Below are 23,237 nucleotides of genomic sequence, written 5' to 3' on the forward strand. Positions count from 1 at the left end.
GTACTACAGCAGTGATCGCGTCTGTGCTAGAGACACATATTACAATATATTTAATATCTATCGATTTCAGTAAGACTATTGATCTGAAGATTTAAGCTGCTGCATAAATTGAACATTTACTAATATCTCAAGAGATGGACTAACATACATAAAACACTCTTTCTTTTAAGCAAGAGTACAAATACAGTTACCCTGTGCTTGTTTTTAAAACACTATTTTTTCTACTTCTACTTCTGCACAGTTTGTAATAGCAAACTTAAATCTAGGCTGAAGAAAACATTCCAGCGTTTGTTTGATGGGATTGCTAAAGCAGGAAATCCAGTCCATCTGAGTCAGCTCTACACAGATCTACAAAGAAACGTTGTTTGAAATAAGAGTAAACCAACAGAATAAATTTTCAGGTGTATCTTAAAGGTAATAGGCACGTTGCGATTTCATTTACAAATCATCCAACGATTGGTTAAAGATGGTGAAAGTTTATCTGCTGTTGTACAGTAACACGGTAAATCATTAACGAACCTGCTCCTTAAAAAAAATTGCGTCTTCCATTGACGTGTTTCACTGTTAAATAAACTTGGTAGGTTTTTGACTGCTGTTACACTGCAAATACTATAATGTGGTTTAAAAAATCTTTTAAATCCTTTGTCCTCCACAATGCTAAATGGCCTCTTCATCTATTTGAGATTGTTCTCCTGAGGAAAGACAATAAAGACAAAGCACAAATATAAATATCACACACGTAACTTATAACAGCTGTATAATATTGTTATATCATTTAGTAACATTACTGCATGCTATATTATCATGGCATTTGATGGCTCACCTGGTCTTGCTCCATAATCGGTGTTCCCCTTATTCTCATGCAAAGCTCTGTAGTGCCTAAGCATGGATGAGGTGTTGTTGTTATATCCCAGCTCCCTGGCACATAGCAAACACTTCACCTTGTACAAAAGTAAAGACAGCTTAACATAAATTGTTTTGCACCATCAGTATTATGAAAATACATCTTCTGTAGAAATTTCCATACCTTGTTGGGAGGAATGAAATCAAAATGTTCCCACAGGGAGGACATCCTCCTCTTCTTAGCCGGCTCCATTTTCTCCTGGTTTTCTCTCCTCACTCTCATAAACCTCCAAACTGTCTCCAAACTGTCACTAACAACTCTCCATCAAACACCCACATTTTTGAATGAAGTCTGAGGGGTTTATATCGCTGTCATAGCTCGCGGCAAAGTTCGAACCACTTCATGAACCAGTCACGTGGTACAGCCGGGCAGCGAGGCTTCGGACGTCATCATTTTCAGCTCCTCCCATAAATGAAGCAAGCCTCGATACGCGCATCGCGGAAACGCCCCCTCAATTACTCGACACAAGCTTCGAAGCCTCGATACAGAACGTCACATCACTACCGGCAGCCTCTCCTACTACTTCCTGTTTCCAGTGAGCTGCGCGTTTGGGGCCCTTCATGGCGTGTGACAGAGCTAGGCTGCAGTAAAAACAGTTTAGAGAGTCGTATCTGGACATGGTAGCTGTAGTGGTGGGAAGCCGTTTCTTTTACAACCTTTTTCTCCTGTTTCTGGTAGGGAGACAGGTTAGAGGTTTGTATTTTCTTTTGGGGTTGACTCACTATACAGGGAGTGCAGAATTATTAGGCAAATGAGTATTTTGTCCACATCGTCCTCTTCATGCATGTTGTCTTACTCCAAGCTGTATAGGCTCGAAAGCCTACTACCAATTAAGCATATTAGGTGATGTGCATCTCTGTAATGAGAAGGGGTGTGGTCTAATGACATCAACACCCTATATCAGGTGTGGATAATTATTAGGCAACGTCCTTTCCTTTGGCAAAATGGGTCAAAAGAAGGACTTGACAGGCTCAGAAAAGTCAAAATAGTCAGTCAAATAATTGCAAAGCTTCTGAAGCGTGATCATCGAACAATCAAGCGTTTCATTCAAAATAGTCAACAGGGTCACAAGAAGCGTGTGGAAAAACCAAGGCGCAAAATAACTGCCCATGAACTGAGAAAAGTCAAGCGTGCAGCTGCCAAGATGCCACTTGCCACCAGTTTGGCCATATTTCAGAGCTGCAACATCACTGGAGTGCCCAAAAGCACAAGGTGTGCAATACTCAGAGACATGGCCAAGGTAAGAAAGGCTGAAAGACGACCACCACTGAACAAGACACACAAGCTGAAACGTCAAGACTGGGCCAAGAAATATCTCAAGACTGGTTTTTCTAAGGTTTTATGGACTGATGAAATGAGAGTGAGTCTTGATGGGCCAGATGGATGGGCCCGTGGCTGGATTGGTAAAGGGCAGAGAGCTCCAGTCCGACTCAGACGCCAGCAAGGTGGAGGTGGAGTACTGGTTTGGGCTGGTATCATCAAAGATGAGCTTGTGGGGCCTTTTCGGGTTGAGGATGGAGTCAAGCTCAACTCCCAGTCCTACTGCCAGTTTCTGGAAGACACCTTCTTCAAGCAGTGGTACAGGAAGAAGTCTGCATCCTTCAAGAAAAACATGATTTTCATGCAGGACAATGCTCCATCACACGCGTCCAAGTACTCCACAGCGTGGCTGGCAAGAAAGGGTATAAAAGAAGAAAAACTAATGACATGGCCTCCTTGTTCACCTGATCTGAACCCCATTGAGAACCTGTGGTCCATCATCAAATGTGAGATTTACAAGGAGGGAAAACAGTACACCTCTCTGAACAGTGTCTGGGAGGCTGTGGTTGCTGCTGCACGCAATGTTGATGGAGAACAGATCAAAACACTGACAGAATCCATGGATGGCAGGCTTTTGAGTGTCCTTGCAAAGAAAGGTGGCTATATTGGTCGCTGATTTGTTTTTGTTTTGTTTTTGAATGTCAGAAATGTATATTTGTGAATGTGGAGATGTTATATTGGTTTCACTGGTAAAAATAAATAATTGAAATGGGTATATATTTGTTTTTTGTTAAGTTGCCTAATAATTATGCACAGTAATAGTCACCTGCACACACAGATATCCCCCTAAAATAGCTAAAACTAAAAACAAACTAAAAACTACTTCCAAAAACATTCAGCTTTGATATTAATGAGTTTTTTGGGTTCATTGAGAACATGGTTGTTGTTCAATAATAAAATTATTCCTCAAAAATACAACTTGCCTAATAATTCTGCACTCCCTGTACGTAAGTTAGTTCTGATTCATTTCCAGTGTGTTTTGTTTGTTGTTTTGGCCATGCCTACCTTGACGCTCGCTACCTGTCAAGTTAATAAAACGACTAGTCATTGTAAAGCTGTGGCTGTGTGATTTACTTCTTTTTATTATTTTGCTTGTGTTGCACTCCAGTCCCCCAGGCCGGTGTGTAACACACCTAAACGTACAGTAAGGGTGTGCTGGGAATGCCTAGCAGAGGTCCCAGTCTGTGAGATCTTCATCACACACCTCCAGCAGGGCTTTAACTGCATTCTGAGGGAGACTGTGGACCATGTTCAGCACCTCCATTGGCAATGCTGCTGCACTGAGCTGCAGCCGCAAGGTGGTTGGTGCCTGTCGGTGTGGTAACCCCCGAACCAAATGGTGGACACCATTAGTGTCTTCCTATTACTTCCTATTATTCCTATTGCTGGACGACTGTAATTCATTATTATCAGGAAGTCCTAAAAACTCCTTGAAAAGCCTTCAGTTAATCGAAAATGCTGCAGCAGGAGTACTGACAGGGACTAGAAAGAGAAAGATTTCTCTTGTATTGGCTTCCCTTCATCGTCTCCCTGTGAAATCCAGTATTCAAAATCCTGCTCCTCACATACAAGGTCTTAAATAATCAGGCCCCATCTTATCTTAATGACCTTGTAGTACCATATCACCCTATTAGAGCACTTCGCTCTCGCTCTGCAGGCCTACTTGTTGGTCCTAGAGTATTTAAAAGTAGAATGGGAGGGAGAGCCTTCAGTTTTCAGGCCCCTCTTCTGTGGAACCAGCTTCCAGTTTGGATTCAGGAGACAGACACTATCTCTACTTTCAAGATTAGGCTTCAAACTTTCCTTTTTGCTAAAGCATATAGTTAGGGCTGGACCAGGTGACCCTGAATCCTCCCTTAGTTATGCTGCAATAGACGTAGGCTGCCGGGGGATTCCCATGATGCATTGAGTTTTTCTTTTCCAGTCACCTTTCTCACTCACTATGTATTAACAGACCTCTCTGCATTGAATCATATCTGTTATTAACCTCTGTCTCTCTTCCACAGCATGTCTTTATCCTGTCTTCCTTCTCTCACTCCAACCGGTCGCAGCAGATGGCCCCGCCCCTCCCTGAGCCTGGTTCTGCCGGAGGTTTCTTCATGTTGAAAGGGAGTTTTTCCTTCCCACTGTCGCCAAAGTGCTTGCTCATAGGGGGTCATATGATTAAAATTGAATAAAATTATGAAATTGAATTGGGTCTGGTGGAGATATTCTAACACACTGGCACTTGTGTGGTTGGTTTTGAAGTGACATTAGTTCCACCTGTACTTTCACTACTGTGACAAGTCAATAGGTCTGTTGGGAAAAAGCAAGAGTTTATTTTGTGGGTTTTCCTTGCCCACAGTTTGTGACGCCCACTTACTGGACAGAGGCTTTGCAATGAGCAGTTATTTACAAAGAAAATTAAATATATCTGTTGATTTCCAGTAATCATAGAGAAGCTGATGTCAGTGTGTTGGAGGTTTTGAGCATTATCGAATTGTACTTTGTTCAACAAGCTTGACAAACAAAGGTTTCCTCTCTTTTGCTCTGTGAGGTCACAGCTGACATGATCAAGCCAACATTCAATGAAAAAAAATGTTACATTTATTTACATACAAAGTCCAGTTTTAGGATTACAGAAAATGCTTGGATGGTCTTTGTTTGTGAAGGAGTGTTGGGAACTGATGAACAGAATCAAACTTTTGGGACGATATCTCTTCATTTCTGCTCTGTTTACATGACCCTGATTGTTTATTCATGCAGTCTGCTTCTTCAATCATTCACCAACAGCACCTGTAGGAGGCGTGGTCTTGTGGCTCTGCAGTGTGTGAGGTGGAGGATGAGGGGACATGTGGGGCAGTAAGCTCCTCATTCACGCCTCTTTTCCCCTCGTTATAAAACTCTCAGATTAACAGATGACAGTTATACAGCAGGTTTCTGTTAACAGAATGAAGATCATCATGTTTCTCCCACTTTTGCTTCTGGTCTGCTCTGTGTCAGCAGATCAGACTGAGACTGCAGGCCAACAGCCGTGTCCACAGGACTTCCACGCTGCGCTGAGAGAGCTGACCGCCTCATTGGCTGTGCAGAATGAGCGGATCACTGTCCTACAGACAGAGAATCAAGGTACAGTTTCATACATCAATGTGACTTCAGAAATATCCAGAAGATCAGAAAGAGGAATGACCAACATTCATGGTTATGTGTTTTCTTATGAGACTGAATATTTTGTTGTAGAAATATTAAAGTAGTCTTCATAGAAACTCATGGTACAGGGAAACGAATTTATTTTGCAGTTCTTTCAAACCAAGGAGCTATAGAGCAACAGACTGAGATCGACCAGCTGAAGCTGCAGTCAAAAGGTACTGTGTGGAAACCATCATTGAGTATGATTTATTTTATTATGTCTTTTCATACAGAAAATCCTATAAAAAATGTTTATTTCAAAATATCCTATTATTTTATACCAGGAAAAAACCTTTTTTTTTTCATCTCAACATCAGGAACTGACTGTAATGTGTTTATAATGAAACAGCTCACAGCTCCTCTTCATGGCAAACTCTTCCAAACCAAATAATTCAACATTTACTTAAACACCAGTTTCTGCTGACACAACAATTCTAACCATCATTTAAAGTCTGTGTTATATCTCTACCTGCAGATATAAGTTGCTCTTTTTCCTTGTTAGACATCCAGATTGTTTAAACTCTTCATGGATGAAGACATAGCTGTGTAACATCAATATTCCAACAAGGTGGTATTTTTTAATGTTGCAGCTGAGAATATCTCCAAAAGTATATGTGAGTTCTGGATATACATATGACCAAAAGATTAGCCTTCAAATCTTGTTTTTTTTCCTCAGGCATTTTTAGTCATTATCGGGGAGGAACAGTAGAGAGTAGACAGGAAAATGACACACGGGACATGGCAGAATGTAACCCAAATCACTCTTCCAGTGATCTGGGGTAAGCTTTAGTGGCCATCTTTTACATACATTCAGAAAACACAGAGTGGTCAGCCAGAGTTCACAGACTGTGGATAAAGATGAGGTGGAGGTGGAGGATGTGGGGACGTGGAGGAGGCCACTGCTCAGTGTAGCATGAACAGAATGAGAGCCACAGTTACTTTCCTACTTATAGATAAAAACCTGTGAATTACTGTGTGCTGTCAGTGAGATTTTTCTTTTTATTTCTATGGTATTTTCTCAGAACTAGAAGCAAAGCTGGAGAGTCAGAAAACTGAGATCAACCAGCTGAAGCAGCTGTCAGAAGGTACTGTATGAAAGCCATCCATCCATCCACTGCAGGTGCAGCAACAATCTGTCTGTCGATCTCCCTTCCTTTCTCCCGTCACTCGTGAACAAGACCCAAAGATACTTAGAGGGGCAAGTTCCTACTCCACTTGGGGCAGGACACTTGGCTATGCCTAGAGATTCTGTACAAAAAAAGTTATAAACAGAATCGGTGACAAAGGACAGCCCTGACGGCATCCATCACCCACTGGGAACAAGTCCGACTTATTGCCAGCTAAGTGGACCAAGCAATGGTCTTACAAGGATCAAATGGCCTGTAGCAATAGCCAGATAACCCCATATTCCTGAAGCACCTCCCAAAGCACACCCCGAGGGACAAGGTCAAATGCCTTCTCCAAGTCCACAAAATACATGTAGACTGGTTGGGCAAACTCCCATGCATCCTCAGGTATCCTTGAAAGGATAAAGAGCTGGTCCAGTGTTCCATGACCAGGTCAAAAACTGCATTGTTCCTCCTGTATCTGAGATTCAGCTAACAGACAGTCTCTCCTTTCCAGCACCCTGGCATGGACTTAGTGATCCCCCTATAGTTGAATCCCACCCTCCAGTCCCCTTCTTAAAGATGGGAACCACAAGCCCAATCTGCCAATCCAGAAGTACTGCCCCTGATCTCCACACAACATTGTAGAGGCGTGTCAACCAAGACAGCCCTACAACATCCAGAGCCTTCAGGAACTTAGGGCAGACCTCATCCACCCCAGGGGCTCTGCCACCAAGGAGTTGTTTAACTGCCTCAGTGACCTCACTTCCGGAGATAGACGAATAGTTCCTCTCATCCCCAGACTAGATTTCCTCCTCAAAAGACATGCCAGTGTGATTAAGGAGGTCCTTTAAGTGTTTCTTCCACTGCCCAACAATATTTTCAATCGAAGTGAGCAGTGCTCCACCTGCCTTATACACAGTGCAGGTAGAGCACGGCTTTCCCCTCATGATTCGCCTAATGGTTTGCCAGAATCTCTTCGAGGCAATCAAAAAGTCTTTTTCCATGGCCTCTCCAAACTCCTCCAGCACTCGAGTTTTTGCGTCAGCCACTGCCCAAGCTATGTTCCACTTGGCCTGTGGGTATCTATCGGCTGCCTCCAAAGTCCTACAGGCTCACCAAGCCCGATAGGACTCTTCCTTCTGCCTGGTGGCTATCCCCTCACCCTCGGTGTCCACCATTTGGTTCGGGGGTTGCCACCACGACAGGCACCAACCACCTTGCGACCACAGCTCAGGGCCATGGCCTTAGCAATGATGGCGCAGAACATGGTCCATTCTGACTCAATGTTGCCATTCTCCCTCGAGATGCTGTTGAAGCTCTGCTGGAGGTGTGGGCTCTGCTCTGTAGAAATGTTAGGTGCAGATAATTGACTCACATTTGGCTCATCAATTTATAATCTGTCCATAAAGTGGTGTCACTGTGTTTAAATGTTTTTAGTTTGTGCTCAAGGACAATTTTACATTTTTCTCAGAACAAGCAGGAAAGTTGAAGACTGAACTGCAGAACCAGAGGACTGAGGCCAACCAGATGAAGCAGCAGCAGCAACATGGTACTGTGTCGAAATCTGAAATATAGAAATGCTGAAATATCTCTATATTTGACACATTTTCAGACACATTTCACATTTTTCACATGAAGGCTTTCAGTTGCTGATATTCAAGAAAATTACTTTTGCTGATTCCATATTTTAATTCAAGTTTCAGTTTCGCATAAGATGTTCTAGACCAGGGGTGCCCAATCCCGGTCCTCGAGAGCTACCGTCCTGCAGCTTTTAGATGCATCCTTGTTCCCACACACCTGAATCAAATGAATGGCTTGTTATCAGGCCTTTGCCAAACATGATGGCATGCTGAAGAGATCAAACCATTTGATTCAGCTGTGTTGGAGTAGGGATGCATCTAAAAGCTGCAGGATAGTAGCTCTCGAGGACTGGGATTGGGCAGGCCTGTTCTAGACTATGACACGTTACTCATGACTTGAAAATTTCATATCTTCTTTTTATGACCTGGATTGTTCCTAATGGGTGTTCATTTACATGGGATAAGTGAAGACTTAGAATTCTTATTTTTAAGAATTCCCAGCCTGATGGGAATTAATTAAGATAACTAAGTCATGATACTGGAGTATATGAAAGGCAGATTAGAAATTTGTTCCAGGTCCAGCCAAGAGCTGTCTAATAAGCTTGGTTTAATCAATTTTTAATCTATTGGATCAGGAGTAGTGATACAAATTTGGTAGTTGTAGACCACCGTCATGTTTTTAGACCTACCAGTGATGATTTTAAGAGAGGGTTTATTAGGTATCGGTGTAGTTTATTTTAAGCAGAATCATAATTTTAATGGTGACAACTCTTCCCAATAGCAATTTAAAATTACAATATATGAATTACAATTTAGAGTCAGTACTGCTGATTTACTCCAAGTGATTGAGTAGTCAAATACTGATGAGTGTGAAACCGGCAACAGGATGTCAGAATGTTTTGAATGGATGATTTTTGTTTGTCTGCCTGTAAGTCCTTCAACCAGTTTCTAATATTAAGCCTAAAACTCCACGTTCGCACGGCACCACAGTCCAAGCCCCACCACAAATTAGTATTTGAAACTACAGCCAGTCCAAACCGTAAAATATTGACTCTCAGATATTGCAATAAATAAAAACTGCAGCCATGTTTGTAGTTCTAATAATGTGGGAGCAGGAGAGCGAGTAGAGGATTTTTGTGATTGTTATCTGTGATTAACAGAGGTGTTGTTTACAGGTGTATCCCCACTCTGTGCAGGTCATCAAAGTGAAAGCACTCTTTAAGCTTCAGAACACACATTAAGTTCATTACTGCATCTAATTTACTGAATGACATTAAACTGAGTTCATGTTTGTCTGAAGCACAAACCAAGATGCAACTAAAACACTGAGTAACACAGTTTGTTGTCTTGGCAGAAGCTACAAAATACCTTCCTGTCTGATCTAAAGGAGGAGTTTGGATCCTCAAAAATAGATTCAATCAAATTTCAGTTTGACAGAGTTTGATTTCTTCTGTGACAGTGAAACGCTTTCAGCTGTAAAGTTTTTGCCATGGTCACTTTTTTGGGAAGAGTCTAACTCTAAAACAGGAAGTTTAAAATGAATTTTCTCTCTCTCTCAGTCACACAGGTGGCTTTCTCAGCCTCTCTGCTGGAACAAGGTGAAGGATATACTGGACCCTTTAATGACCACACTACTCTGGTCTTCAAACATGTTGTCACAAACATTGGAAATACCTACAACCCATACACAGGTAATAACACTGAATGTCACTTCTCAGCTATGTTGATGTCAGGCTGATGTTCCAGATGTTCTAACAGCTGATTTTCCATTTAACAAAAACAAATGTCCAACAGGTATTTTCACTGCACCAGTGAGAGGAGCCTACCACTTTGACTGGAAAGTACTAGGACGTGACAGCACACAAACAGGTGCTTATCTATTCAGGAATGAAGAGATCATTTTTCTTGCATATGAAAGTCAATCATCTGGGTGGCCAAGCGCCTCTAATGGAGCCTCACTGCTTCTAGAGGTTGGAGATCAGGTGTCTGTACGTCTCTGGGCTGGTTCAAGGACATATGACAATGAAAACCATCAAACCACCTTCAGTGGTCATCTGATTTTCACCATGTGAGAGGTGTGACAGCTCCAACAATTCCTGTTTGGACTAACCTGTGTGGGCGGAGCTTAGCCATTAGATAAACAGGAAGTAAATCATTTGCCATAATCAGTTTCTTGCTCTCTCTCTCTTTCTGGTTGGGTTCTAGTTTTGTGTTTATTTGTTTCTACTGACTCAGATAATTTACTTCTTCTTGTTATCTTTGATTCAAATAAATCCAGTTAAATGTTCAGTGATTCTCTTCTCTTTGTCCTTTCTTTGAGTCGGCTCTTCACAAAGTGCTGCTCCTCCATTAGGTCCTGACTATTTTCTATAAGTTGATAAACTGCATCGTTTTTTATTGGCTCCACTGTCCTGTGTTGGTCAGTCTGTTATTTTGGTGACTGCTGGCCCACATGTTGGCTTTTAACTGGAGTCTTTCCTGTTAAGTTGAGCAAAATCCAACAGTTCCTCTTTTTTCTCTCCTTTGATAATCATGCAGGTGTTTTTCTTAAACTCTTAACAGATGTTCAACCTAATCTGACTATCATGATAAAAATGTAAACAGCTGATTTAGTTTGATATAAAAAGGTGTGTCAGTGCTGTGGAGGAATGTTTCCTTATTTTTCATCTGAATCCAGACACCGCAGCACGGTGGTTAGCACTGTTGCCGCACAGCAAGAAGGTCCTGAGTTCAATTCCACCATCAGGCCGGGGTCTTTGTTTGTGGAGTTTGCATATTCTCCCCGTGTTTGCGTGGGTTCTCTCCGGGTACTCTGGCTTTCTCCCACCATCCAAAGACATGCAGCTTGTGGGGATAGGTTAATTGGATAATCCAAATTGCCACTAGGTGTGAATGTGAGTGCGAATGGTTGTCTGTCTCTGTGTGTTAGCCCTGTGACAGACTGGCGACCTGTCCAGGGTGTACCCCGCCTTTCGCCCTATGACAGCTGGGATAGGCTCCAGCGACCCTGAAAAGGATGAGTGGATGGATGAATCCAGACACAGATAACTGACTGCAAACTTACTTGGGGTTATTTCTTTCTATTCTTTACTTTCAAAATAAAAGCATCATTGAACTAATGCTGTTGATTTCTTTATATGTGTTTGATCACTATCCACAGCTCGTGACCATAGGTGAGGGTAGGGATGTAGATCGACCAGTTAATTGAGACCTTTGCTTATTCACTCAGTTCTTTCTTCACCACAACGGAACTGAATAGTGTCTTTATCACCAACCCTTCTGTTGATCTCAGAGATGAGATACTACCCAAGTGAAAGCCTTGCACCACTTGGCTAGCTAGACATTGAAAGAAAAGCCTTCCTCTACGGAAGACGTGTGAGTGGAAATAGGGAGGTCCTCAAAGTATTCCTTTTTTTTTTTGCCTGTCCCGTTTGTACCTTTAGCCATTGTTGTCTGAAGGCCAAGAAAGATGCCAAGTGGATTTACTTTACCAAGTGGATCATCATGGCCATATTGGTCCATTTGATTGACCTTTATTATAATTATGTATTTATTTTATTTTCGTTTTTTAAAGACGGGACAGACATGCCTGGGGGATAGGACAGGGAGAAAGAATGAAAGAAAGAGAGGGAGAGAAAGAAAAATAGAGGAGAGAAGAGACGGTGAGAAAGGGGGGAAGAAAAAAAAGAAAAGCAAACAAAACACCTGGATCATCTGTATGGAGATAAAAAACCAAAAGAGAAAACAAACAACAAAGAGCAACATAATAAAAACAACACCATCACAATAAACTAGCTAACAATAGATAACAGTAGATTTTACCTGTTGAGAATGAAAAAAGAAAACAAGCACAAGAAAAAGAGAGCAACATAATAAACAACATCACGATGATCTATGGGAATATAACTGTAAATACTAAATATTAAACATTATTGTGCAGCACGTAAGATCAACAGCGCACAGTGTGCTTTGAGGTAGGAGCCAAAAAGGGTGTAGTTTGTGTGTGTGAGCACTCTGTTACCATGGTTCCGAATAGGTAGATATCTTCAGCGTCCTCGATCGACAGTCCCGCCAGGCACACGAACCTCCATTTCTGCCACCCGTCCATCGTGTATCCGGCAGGGAAAGTCCCTCCAGGACACTCGGGCTCTCCCAAGCCCAGACTTCTCATTGAGAAAAGGGTGTCAATAGCATTCAGAGACCAGTTGATCAAATCCATAATTCTCTTTAGGTTTTAGAAACAGACTGTGAGAGCGTGTTCCAGGGAAAGTAATACAAAGAACACGAGACTAGACAAGGACACAAGAGGCTAAGCAGGGAAGCTAAGGGAGAGGAGGAGGAGAAAAAGGGCATACGCCTCCTCCGAGAGGCATTTGTTACATTATGCAGAGCTTATCCTTCACTTTGGACCACTCATTTATTTTTATTTTCAGTTGTTACAGACGGGACACACATGGCAACAACTCCACCTCATTGTTAGTCCATTTAAAAAACTCGGTGCTTTTCCTCTGCCTTTTGAAGCAGTTTCAAAGAGCCGGAAAGTAAATAAACGGCAGACAGAAATGAGGCAGGTCACATCGTCTTGTGTTTCACACATGCACAGTACTGGAACGTAAGTGTTTTCGGCCGTTTCAATGTGGACACACAACTCTGTGAAAACAACTGAAAACGATAGTGTAGACGCGAAGCGTCTTCAGACGAAAGCGCCGTTTCCAAAGTTATCTGGGCTAGTGTGGACATAGCCTCAGACTATGCTCTTTGAGCGCAAAATTGATAACATTTCGGAGAGGCTCATGGCCCCCCAATGGGTGATTGAGAGACCAGTGACGGACATTTAGATCGACTGTAAAATTGATATGCAGTTGTTCGCACTACAGGAAAACACCATCATTTCATGTGGCTACCATATCAGCGCCAGCCGTGGTCTCAAGGCTGGAGCTTAACAACAAATTCTTCCCTGATAACGGACTGTTTAGACTCTTTGCCGCCATCTTACGCACCCCCATCCTGGACTCCAAACGCCTTCGAAGGCTTCCAAGGCCGGGGTCAGACGGCAGGTCTAGGCCCAGCGCTGGATTAGTAGCGCATGGCAAGATGGCTGTGTGTAATCAGCTCACTTCTCACCCCCTTACCCATCCCGTTGCTTGTCATGTGCTTCATGGGGTTGTGATGTGCTCTCTGTGCAGAGGAGTTTTTTTGTTTTCTGTTCTCATGCTGACCTCCCACAAGGAGCCCAGTATGAGTAGAGGTCTCTTTTTCCCTCCTCCATTTGCCCATTGTATTGTACATTTCAATGTTCTTCCAAATTACTACCTGTCTCCGACCTGTCTGTCCTATGTATGTATGGTTGGTTGTCCAATTCCACTGCAGGTGCAAACTTGCATGTGACAAATAAAGGTCTGATCGATTGATTGATTGATTGATATTTACGTGTTACCATAGCGACCAGAGACCCTTAAGGGGCAGAGAGGAGGATGTTACTCTCATTGTTGTTGGCGTATTTCAGGAGGACCCTGCTGATAAAGTTACACAATTACATAGTGAATTCGCGTTTATTATTATATTTACAAAATACCACTGTCTTGGTCGTATCATTTTATTTTGTTGTATGTGACACCTTAATGGTCGGTGAAAATATTGTCGGACATTAAACCGGTCCATGCCGCAAAAAAGGTTGGGGGCTGCTGGCGAGAAGTAAACACTCGTGCAACCGACCTGACACCCGTAGACCGCATACAAGCTTTTAAAAAGTATGCTCAGGTGACTTCAGCCGCCACACGGTTTCCGTAGTGTAGTGGTTATCACGTTCGCCTAACACGCGAAAGGTCCCCGGTTCGAAACCGGGCGGAAACATCATTTATTTATCTTATTTCACTTTATTTTTTTCATTAATTTGTCTTCTTTAAGTAACCAAACCATATGCCATGCAGTCGTGTGATCTTGGTGCGTTGTGGGTAACAAGTGAAACAAATATAAACTGACTGTGTGAAAACTGAATTGTCCGACATGTGTCCCTGAACGCGACCCGTACTCAGGAAGCACGCATGTGTTGCTGCAGCTGTTGTTTAGCGCCGTGTTGCAGTACGTGCTTTAAAAAAACTATGCAGCCACAGACTTTCTAACTCTCACCAACCACCGATGTGTTCGTTTTCTGCTTCAGCTGTAGGTAAGTGCTTGTATTTCTGCCCTCGGAGCTTCCGTCCACCCGCCGAGACAACCCACAGTTAGCTTTGCAGTCCTAAGCTAACGTTAGCGCGGATGCCGATGTTGGTGTTTCTGCAGCTCCATAAACTCAACAGGAGACTCAGGGAGTTCGCTTTTAACATAAATCTGTGAAGCTAACCGTTCACCCCTGTCCCCACGACATGCGCAACAATAAGCGAAGAATCTAAGATTTTCAAATACCTGAAATCCGCTGGTTTGGTGCAGAACTGCAGGCTATTGCTGCAAAGAGTAATGCAGCCATTCCAGGTGGAGTAAAAGTTTAATTTGACGCCAGGGAGGATAAATATTGGAGAAAACAATTCAATGAAGAATTCAAGATTAAATCTGTTCGTTCATTTTAAAAATTAGACTAGGAAAATCCCATATTCATACGAAAATTGTCATATTTTAGCAATTTCTTAAAATGATGCATATGCAAGAAAATCTGCAAACAATTAGGGAACCATGATGCACTTTGACCCTTTTTTCTTAATGAGCATTAATGCCATTGTAACAACCATTTCAATGTTTTTTTTAAAGGTAAAAGTAAGTATACTTAAGAATACTGTTAATGCATGTTACTGTTGTTATTAGATGTCAATAAAAACTGAGGGGTTTTGCTTGTATGAAATCTTTATTTGCTTCTTAAAAATATGAGCCACACTCACAGTCGTGACAGAACAACAAAAGGACAACAAACTTGTCTTATTTGCACATTTTCTTAAATGTGCAAACAGCGCCTTCACAGCACGCTTATGGCCACAATTATGTTACACCCACAGTGATGATAACTACTTCAGAGAATAAATAGGAGAAGCTAAGAAAGATGAGCCATGAGTCCATGTGCTGGACTTTGAACGCTTAAAATATTAGTGGGCGGATCGATCCAAATATCGATGATATTGAAACCTATCATTGTGTTGATATTGATCGATATGAGCCTAATGCGACTGATACTTTAGTTTCTGCGGTTTCATCAAAGTGGCAACCTGACTGTCTAAGTACCGCTGCAGCACAGAGCAGTCATCTAACTGAAGCACGTTGTTTAAAGGAAAACATTTAGTGCAAATGAAAATTCACCAAATATAATATGGCTCAGGTTTGATTGAATATAATTACCCTTTTGTGTTACCTGTGAAAGTAGATGTGCTGCAGACTTAAACATTTTATAATTTATGTCCTGGGTTTTAACTCATTCATAATCCAAAGGAAAAATCCCCCAAAAACACTTAATGGTCATGAAAATTTATTCAGATCTGGCAATTTGATGATGAATCACCCTTAATTATTAAAACAAGTATTAGTATAATTGATACTGGCCCTGTAGTTTCTTGCTATCGGCTCATTACCAAATCTTGCAGTACTGCATGCCACTAGTTTAAAATAAATTAGTTTCTCAGTGTACTGTGGATTTGAAGTGAACACAACTCATGTGTGTTTTACTGTTTAAAAGATAAAACTGAGTCCCCGAACACATCTTTTACATCAATTATTTTTTCCATTAAAATACTTTAAAATACAAAACTGTAAGCTAAAGTAATATTTTTACTCACAGTAAAATATTCACCAGCTGAAGTAAAACGTTATTGCAGGTTGAGCTTTAATCATTTCTGCACTGTGCATTATCTCGCACAACCTTTTTCTTGAAGCTGCATTAGTGACACATTCACACAGTATTTTGGTGTCTGGTATCTGCTGATACTGCAGTGCTCTCTGTCAATATGTAAAATCCTCATGACCTTAAATCTATTGACTTGCGTTGTCAGACAGTCTTTCTTTTTACTGATTTGTGCTGATGTGTACAAAATGAATATTTTCCACTTTCAAAAGCGGGAAGAAAAGAGTGCGGCAATCTGTGCTACGCAGGCCTTAAACAGTGTGTGCACAGTACAATTAGCTCAATGTACAGTCCACACATTGCCTGTATAATAGACAATGCACACAAAGTCTCAACTGATATAAAACAAATACACGTAATACATAAAACATAGTAATATGAAAATATAAAAAATACTCCTTATCAGCAGTGAAGGTTATGCACATATGGGATATCTGAACATAAGAGTGATAAAAGAATAGAGAATAGATAAAAGTATAGCTTTTCTTATGTCTTTTTTATACTCTTTTCTTTATACTTTGACTGCATTTTATTTTGACTTTGCACTTAAACCACTTAGGTGTGGCATATTTTAAACTAATTTTCAAATTCTTTCTGTAGTTTAAGATAAGATAACCTTTATTAGTCCCACATGTGGGAAATTTGTTTTGTCACAGCAGAAAGTGGACAGTGCAAAGTTAAATTGCAAAAATTAGAATACAATACGAATAATATACTGAACACAACTGTATAGAATAGAGTAGAATAAAATTAAATACTATACAGTAGAATACAATAGAATAAAATAATCCAATAAGATTCGTTTCAATCCTAACAATAGGATAAAAATAGAATACAAATGATATATACAACTGAGTAAAAATACAAGTTTTTAGAAAAAGAGTATTGCACTTAGTGTTATTGCACGTGTGTGGGTTTGTGTGTTTGATCAGCTGTAAAAGTCTTTGTTGTGGAGTCTGACAGCAGTGGGGACACCGTGGGTGCCGCAGCCACCAAAGGAGCTGCTCAGTGCTGTCAGAGTCTCCTGCGTGGGGTGGGAGATGTTGTCCATCAGGGATGACAGCTTAGCCGCCATTCTCCTGTCACTCACCACCTCCACTGGGTCCAGAGGGCATCCTAGAACAGAGCTGGCCCTTCTGATCAGCCTGTTCAGTCTCTTCCTGTCCCCAGCAGAGATGCTGCCGCCCCAGCAGACCACAACATCAAAAATAGCTGAGGCCACCACAGAGTCATAGAAGGTCTTCAGGAGTGGGCCCTTCACTCCAAAAGACCTGAGTCTCCACAGCAGGTACAGCCTGCTTTGCCCTTTCCTGTAAAGGGCGTCCTAATTATGAGTCCAGTCCAGTTTATTGTTCAGATGAACACCAAGGTACCTGTAGCTGTCCACAGCCTCAATGTCCATACCTTGGATGTTCAGTGGTTGCAGTGGAGGATGTTTGTGCCTGCGGAAGTCTAAACGGTAGAACATGATTGCAGAGTCTAATTGCTAATATGTTAGTTATAAAAATTATGAGGAAAAAAAAGATGAGAAAGAAAGAAACTCAGAATGAGCAGAGCTGCTGTAGCAGGCTGCCACACACGGGGGCGCCGGAAGCAGCTAAATGAAGCTCCAAAAACGTATTTTTAGATTTTAAGTCTGTGTTACTCTGTTTTTATTAAGCACGGTTTAACTCTGTTTTACAAGTGCTCAATATTTTTTAATGCATACATCACATGGATTTTGATGAAATCAGATCCTGTTGCTTTAAGATTTTTCTAAGCCTAAATAATTGAAACTGTTTTGTCTTTACTTACAGACTGAGAAGATGTGGCAGTGAAGATGATGCCTTCAGATAATATCTTGTTTTCTCTACAAGAAAGCTGTCTAGGAATCTAGCCAGGTGCCTGAGCAAGGACCAGGGTTTTTGACATAATCTAGCAGTTTCTAATGACTTTGGGCTTTAAATGTCAATATGGATGGCATTGAGGAGAGCTACATCTGGGAGCGCCGCATTGCCCATGGCATTAGGTATCAAAAAGGAGCAGTCCCCTTCCCAGAATTGGTTGATATTGGTCTGGAGTTCAATGCGGCACTTGAAAGGAAGGAGAAGTTGGATCAGAGCCTGCTGACGAATAGTGTTATGCTGGAAATTTGTCAGTTTGCCAAAACAGTGACCAGGTCTGAGAAGTATTTCCTGTTCGAAATGCTGGAGTTCAACTTCGACCTTGGCTTTGACATAAACAATGACAGTCTGTGCTACATCTATGCAGTTCGTGTCCACAACAAAATTAAACACCTGAAGGAGCAAATAAAGATGAAGCCAAATAGATGGAAAGAAACATTTCAGTTGCCAAATCCAAGTGTTTTAGCCGGGTCCAAAGAAGACGTGTCAGGACGATACTGTCCAAAATGGAACAAAATTGCTGATAGTTCAGTGCTCACTGTCTCCAGCAAGAACTGTCAGTCTTCAGACAACCACGAAACTGAAACTACCAGAGATGCTAGCAATAAATACACTGTAAAAAAACAAGGAGGAATCCGTTTAAGAAAAACACTGGGCGCTAACCCTTTCTGTGCACAACTTGGTGTGACCCTAGCTATTCGACCAAGTCACGCCCCCAAACAGAAACTGGACCCAAGTCTGCTCACCAACGGTGTGATGATAGAGATGCTTGATTTTTCCCGAGTGCTGTGTGGAAAACACACTTACCTAGTTTATGAACTGGTCAAGCACAACTTTGGTTATGCTTTTGATAAACCTCAGTTCCGAATGTGTCTAAACAGGGTGATAGAGAGAAAATACACCTGTCTGACAGCTGAGGACAAAGACACTTTCAGAAAGGAACTTTTTAAGATCCCGGCTGAGAAGAATAAATTGGAATATAAAGGTAAAAAACGAAAAACACCTGATGCAGATAACCAAGAACTGGAAGCACAAATTCTGGCCACCAATAAAAGACAAACACGGAAGCAACAGGCTAGCAAGATGGAGGAGATGAAGGAGGATGATTTGTCATACATGTGTCCTGTTGAGTTTGAGACCGAATTGCAGTCAGAAACAGAAGCTGAGCCAGAAAATGTGGAACCTGAAAGTTGTTTGTCAGGAACAGAGGTAGAAATGAACGTGCTGCAGGATGTAAAGCCAGAAGAGGAAGAAGTCTTCATCTCACCAATGCAGCCTCTGAGTTATGGCCACAAATCTTCTTTGTCACCCACACAGACAAAGGATGCAAGTCAAGAATCGTACTGGTGTCTGTTCTCTGAGGGAATCTGTGCAGAAACCCCAAAGCAGAGGCTGTGGCTGAGGCGCGCCGCTCGCACACAACAGATCCTGATGTCAAGCCGAGTCAATGATATGTTCGCCCACTGCAGAGAGATCGGATTAGACTTCAACTTTTGTTCACCAAAACGGAGCTTAGATCTACAACTGTTGACCAACTGGGTAATGTGGGAGGTTTTCAAGTTAGGAACTGCTTTGTCGAGGAGTGTACGCAGTTTTTTATTTGAAATTCTCTTAAACAACTTTACTCTTACGCTCCAAGATGAGCAACATGAGCGCAATTTCTTAGTTTACATGATGGCAAAACATAAAAATCTTGTGAACCACCCGAAGAGTCAGAATATGGATTTTCTCTGCAAGCCTTTCAAACTCCCTGAGATATACCACATGGTTGATGTGACCAGCAGTTTTCAGACTCAACAGGAACTCCAGAGTCAAGGGCAGAAAGGGTTAGATTCATCAGATTCAGCAAAGAGGGAAGAAGCTGAAAAAGAAGAACACCCTTTTTGTAAAAAGTTGGGTCTAAATCTTTGGTCAACCGTAGAACGCCCGTCAGACCAGAAGCTTGATTTGACCATCCTGACAACAGGCGCTGTGCTTGAGATCTTCAGCTTTGTAAAGGAGCTGTGTGGTGAGGCCCGCAATACTGTTAATGACATCCTTGAGCACAATTTTGATCTTCATCTGCAAAGTGGTGAGACTGAGGCCGCGCAGAAGATCCAGAGATGGTACACAACACAGAAAAGCTTGATGAAAAAGCAAAACATGTCACCCGAAAATCAACAGGTGGTTAAATATGATTGTCCCGCTAAATGGCAACTTGCAAGAGATTCCACACTCACCAACCGAAGATGGGGACCCAGATCTAGAAGGGGAATTGGATGGCTTTGGTGGATTTATCAAACGCTTTGACTACCAGAACTGCAAGGAGATCGGACTGGACCTCGACCTCAGCTCCAAATCAGAAACCAAAACGAAACTTGATTTGAAGGTTCTGACAAGAGGAGTTTTGTTTGAGTTGCACCAATATGTGCAACAAAATTACAACCGATACGTTCCTGCTCTGTATGAGATTCTGGAGTACAACTTCGATCTGAGCTCTCAGAGCCACCGGAAGGTGGAGTTCGCCTGGTCCATCGCCTCACAGGTCCTAGCCATGACTGGCAAAAAACGCAGAAAAGGGGATTACCTGACCAAAGTTTTTGAGCTCCCTTTCGAGGCCCCCAAGTTCCCTGAGTCTTCCCAGGTGGTCTTTAAAGAGGAGCCGAAGGATGACTTTGGCGAGCCGGACCTTAATAATGACAATGATGACATTGTGTTTGTCCGAAAACTGAAGCCTGTTGATATGGAAGTCGAGATAGAATAAAGTTCTAGCTGCTGTTTGTATTTCAAATGTCAGTTTTCAGGATAGAGTTGCGACTGAACTGCTTTATATCTACCAGGTTAAATCAGTTAAATTCACCTTAACCATTCATATAGAAATGGGGATCCTGTTTCTGTTTCTGTTCAGCATGTGCCTAAAATCCAACTTGACCTTAACCCTGGTGGACATAAAGAGGATGAGACTGCTTGATCGAGTTTTGTTTTGGTCTATAAAGTGGCAAAAAACAGCTCTCGCAATCACATTTTTCTTTTTTTAACTGTTGACATCTTGGGATTACTTGTAGCAAATATCTTTTAACTTGAAGAAGAAATACTTGCATTTAAAAAACTGAAACTTGATCATATTTGAATTCAGTCAGGAAGGCCAAATAAATTTTTAGGACGTGCTGCAGGTGTTTACAGGGGCAGGAAAAATAAAGATTCTCTAACTTGATTTCTTGAAATCAGAGTTTAATGTTAGTGCCCAGCAGATCCAGCTGTGTCTCAGGATGTGGGGTCTTTGCAGTCTTAGACGATAAAGGTTCTAAAATGTGAACGACGTGTTACTGCTGGGCCTCCTCGACTGGTTCAGTGCTGCTTTATTCACAGTAGAGTTCTTTTGCTTACCATTAGGTGCGTTACGACTGGAGTGTAACAGACGACGAAGTAGACTATCCACGTTAATGTAAACCGGTCGAAATTCAGCCATCAGTGACGTGAGTTAAAGAGGACAGAATGAATGGTCACGGCTGGCATTGGTATTTAATTGTTTTGACTGATTCGTGATGTCACCTCTGTCATTTAATAAAATGTGAAAGAAAACATTCCACCTTAAATTTGGTCAGTGTTCATTATTATTTGTCTCTTGACTTTATTTCAATAGTAAAGATCAAAAGTCGGTGAAATATCCTGTTATTGTAAGTTAGAGCAGCGCTCACTGCTGTGGTTTAATGTTCACGTCACTCATTTTCTTGATTTACATGAAAAAAAGAAAATGAGTTTTGAGCTTTCGAGTCATGACCAGATGTTTTGGCAGGGGGTACAGATGTTCCAGTTCATATTTAGTTTATTTTATATGTGAAGGAAAATCAGAAGTCATCATTTTTAACTTTTATTGGCAAACCAAATTTATTCAAAGATTCAGTGTTTTCTAGCTTTTGAAATTGTCTGTGTGCAAAATATCGGTTTGTTAGTCTGGTCAGCCCTTAAAAAGTTGGTGGATACTTTTTTAAACTTAGTTTTTACATTAAACGTGACATGCGTGGCCCAGGTAAATAAAAGTGATCACAACATGCACATTAATGGGACATCGAGTGCTCTTGAAGTTCCGACTGCAGGATTGTAGCTTGCAGCTCCTGCCCAGGATGTTAAATCTTTTATTCCTTACTAAATATTGTAAATGTGTTAAAAACACCTGTTAAAAATGTTGAAACCTGCACAAACATGTGTGGACTTGTAATAAATCACAAATGTGCTTCAACTAAACTAATGCAGCTTGCAGTGTGCTGTCACAATAATTACAGGCTTCCAGTGGATTATATAACCAACCCTGCAGATTTGAACTGATGGAGTCAATTTGCATTTTAAGTGATTCAATTCAAAGTGTAAAAATAACCCAATGAGACTAATTGACTTGTAAAATTTCATTAGTATATCCTCACATGATGGGTACATTAATTTTTAAGTTGATCATTACACCATATTTAGTCAGGCTTTTTCAGGGCTTCCCATCATGCACTCTGTCATGGCCCATTTATCCTCTGCAGGCTGCAGCTGGGATGCTTTTGGTCTCAAATTAAACAGGTGTCACTCATCAGTTCCTCTGAAAGCCTTCAGGACATTTAATAAACAAAGGAGAGGAGATGAAGCTGCAGTGTTTCTGTTCAGTGTCCACTAGATGGAGCCAAAGGCCAGGTTTATACATTTGCAACAGGACAACTGATATAAAACGATGCACTTAGATTAACTGCACAGAAAATGAAGTTTTACATTTTGATTATATTGGAGAGGTTTTTTTCTCACTGGAATTTCAGCCGAGTGCACGTTAAACAGAAACCGTCTGCAGCTTTTATTTTTCGATAAAGGAGACGCCATCTTGTAGCCCAAAACGTCCACAGAGCAGCTCAGCTCAACAGCCATTCATCTCGCTTTGATGAGAAGCTGTTGTGTTCCTTTCTGGCACCAGCAGAGTAGCTTTGCTTGATTCACAGTTCAGAATAATCCTTTCTGTCAGTCTGGAGCTTGATTTCATTCGTCCTCTGTTAAGTAAGTGGTTTAGCTTCTCCGTTAAACCAACTTCTTTTTCATGAACTGTTGAAAAGAAACGCTTGAAGATCCAGTGGGTGGGGCTTCTGTGCCTGAGATAACCATATTAGGAGCTTCCTCTCTGTGTGACATCAAACAGAAAGGATACACACACACACATATATACTGACGTGAGGAGAAGCAGTAAGGATCCACTTTAAGGAGGATTCAGAGTCTGGGGTTTCTCCTGGCCTGCTGCACGTGCTCAGTGTTTTATTCTTCTGCCCACATTGATTTTTTTTTCTATTGTGATGACATCACAGAGAAAAAACACATTTTTCTGAATCCTGAACAAATCCACTGAAACCTCACTGGATTAAAAGCTCACAAAAGTCTCATTTTTAAGCTGAAAGTTTTCTTTTATTTTGAGTGACCACTGGGTGACAGATTAAAGAGAAAAACCTCCAC

At 41.5% G+C, this 23,237-nt stretch overlaps 3 protein-coding genes and 1 non-coding gene across 6 annotated transcripts in view; 3 read left to right on the top strand and 1 right to left on the bottom strand.

Annotated features, from left to right (window-relative positions):
* The window catches only part of LOC120734041, a 299,153-nt gene that overhangs the window by 5,502 nt on the left and 270,414 nt on the right, over positions 1-23,237 (bottom strand). The gene's annotated exons all lie outside the window — the stretch shown is intronic.
* Positions 4,986-10,374, top strand: LOC120734040 (complement C1q-like protein 3). 3 transcript variants are annotated; one of them, XM_040032609.1, is made up of 6 exons: positions 4,987-5,332; positions 5,503-5,568; positions 6,415-6,477; positions 7,973-8,050; positions 9,641-9,772; positions 9,876-10,374. In XM_040032609.1, the coding sequence occupies exons 1-6, from the start codon at positions 5,122-5,124 to the stop codon at positions 10,151-10,153; spliced, it is 828 nt and encodes a 275-aa protein (XP_039888543.1). In that variant the 5' UTR covers positions 4,987-5,121; the 3' UTR covers positions 10,154-10,374. The 3 variants fall into 3 exon arrangements, with proteins under 3 accessions (XP_039888544.1, XP_039888543.1, XP_039888545.1); XM_040032610.1 differs by lacking the exon at positions 5,503-5,568 and having other exon boundaries at positions 4,986-5,332; XM_040032611.1 differs by lacking the exons at positions 6,415-6,477; positions 7,973-8,050.
* On the top strand, positions 13,862-13,934 carry trnav-aac. Its single transcript has one exon. It is a non-coding gene; the product is annotated as a tRNA-Val (tRNA).
* On the top strand, positions 14,024-21,184 carry LOC120734030. Its single transcript, XM_040032590.1, has 2 exons — positions 14,024-14,247; positions 17,700-21,184. Exon 2 carries the CDS (start codon positions 17,856-17,858, stop codon positions 20,073-20,075), a length of 2,220 nt encoding a protein of 739 aa, XP_039888524.1. The 5' UTR covers positions 14,024-14,247; positions 17,700-17,855; the 3' UTR covers positions 20,076-21,184.

Source organism: Simochromis diagramma, unplaced genomic scaffold (genome assembly GCF_900408965.1).
Source record: "Simochromis diagramma unplaced genomic scaffold, fSimDia1.1 OVJJ01000216.1, whole genome shotgun sequence".
NCBI classification, from domain to species: Eukaryota; Metazoa; Chordata; class Actinopteri; order Cichliformes; family Cichlidae; genus Simochromis; species Simochromis diagramma.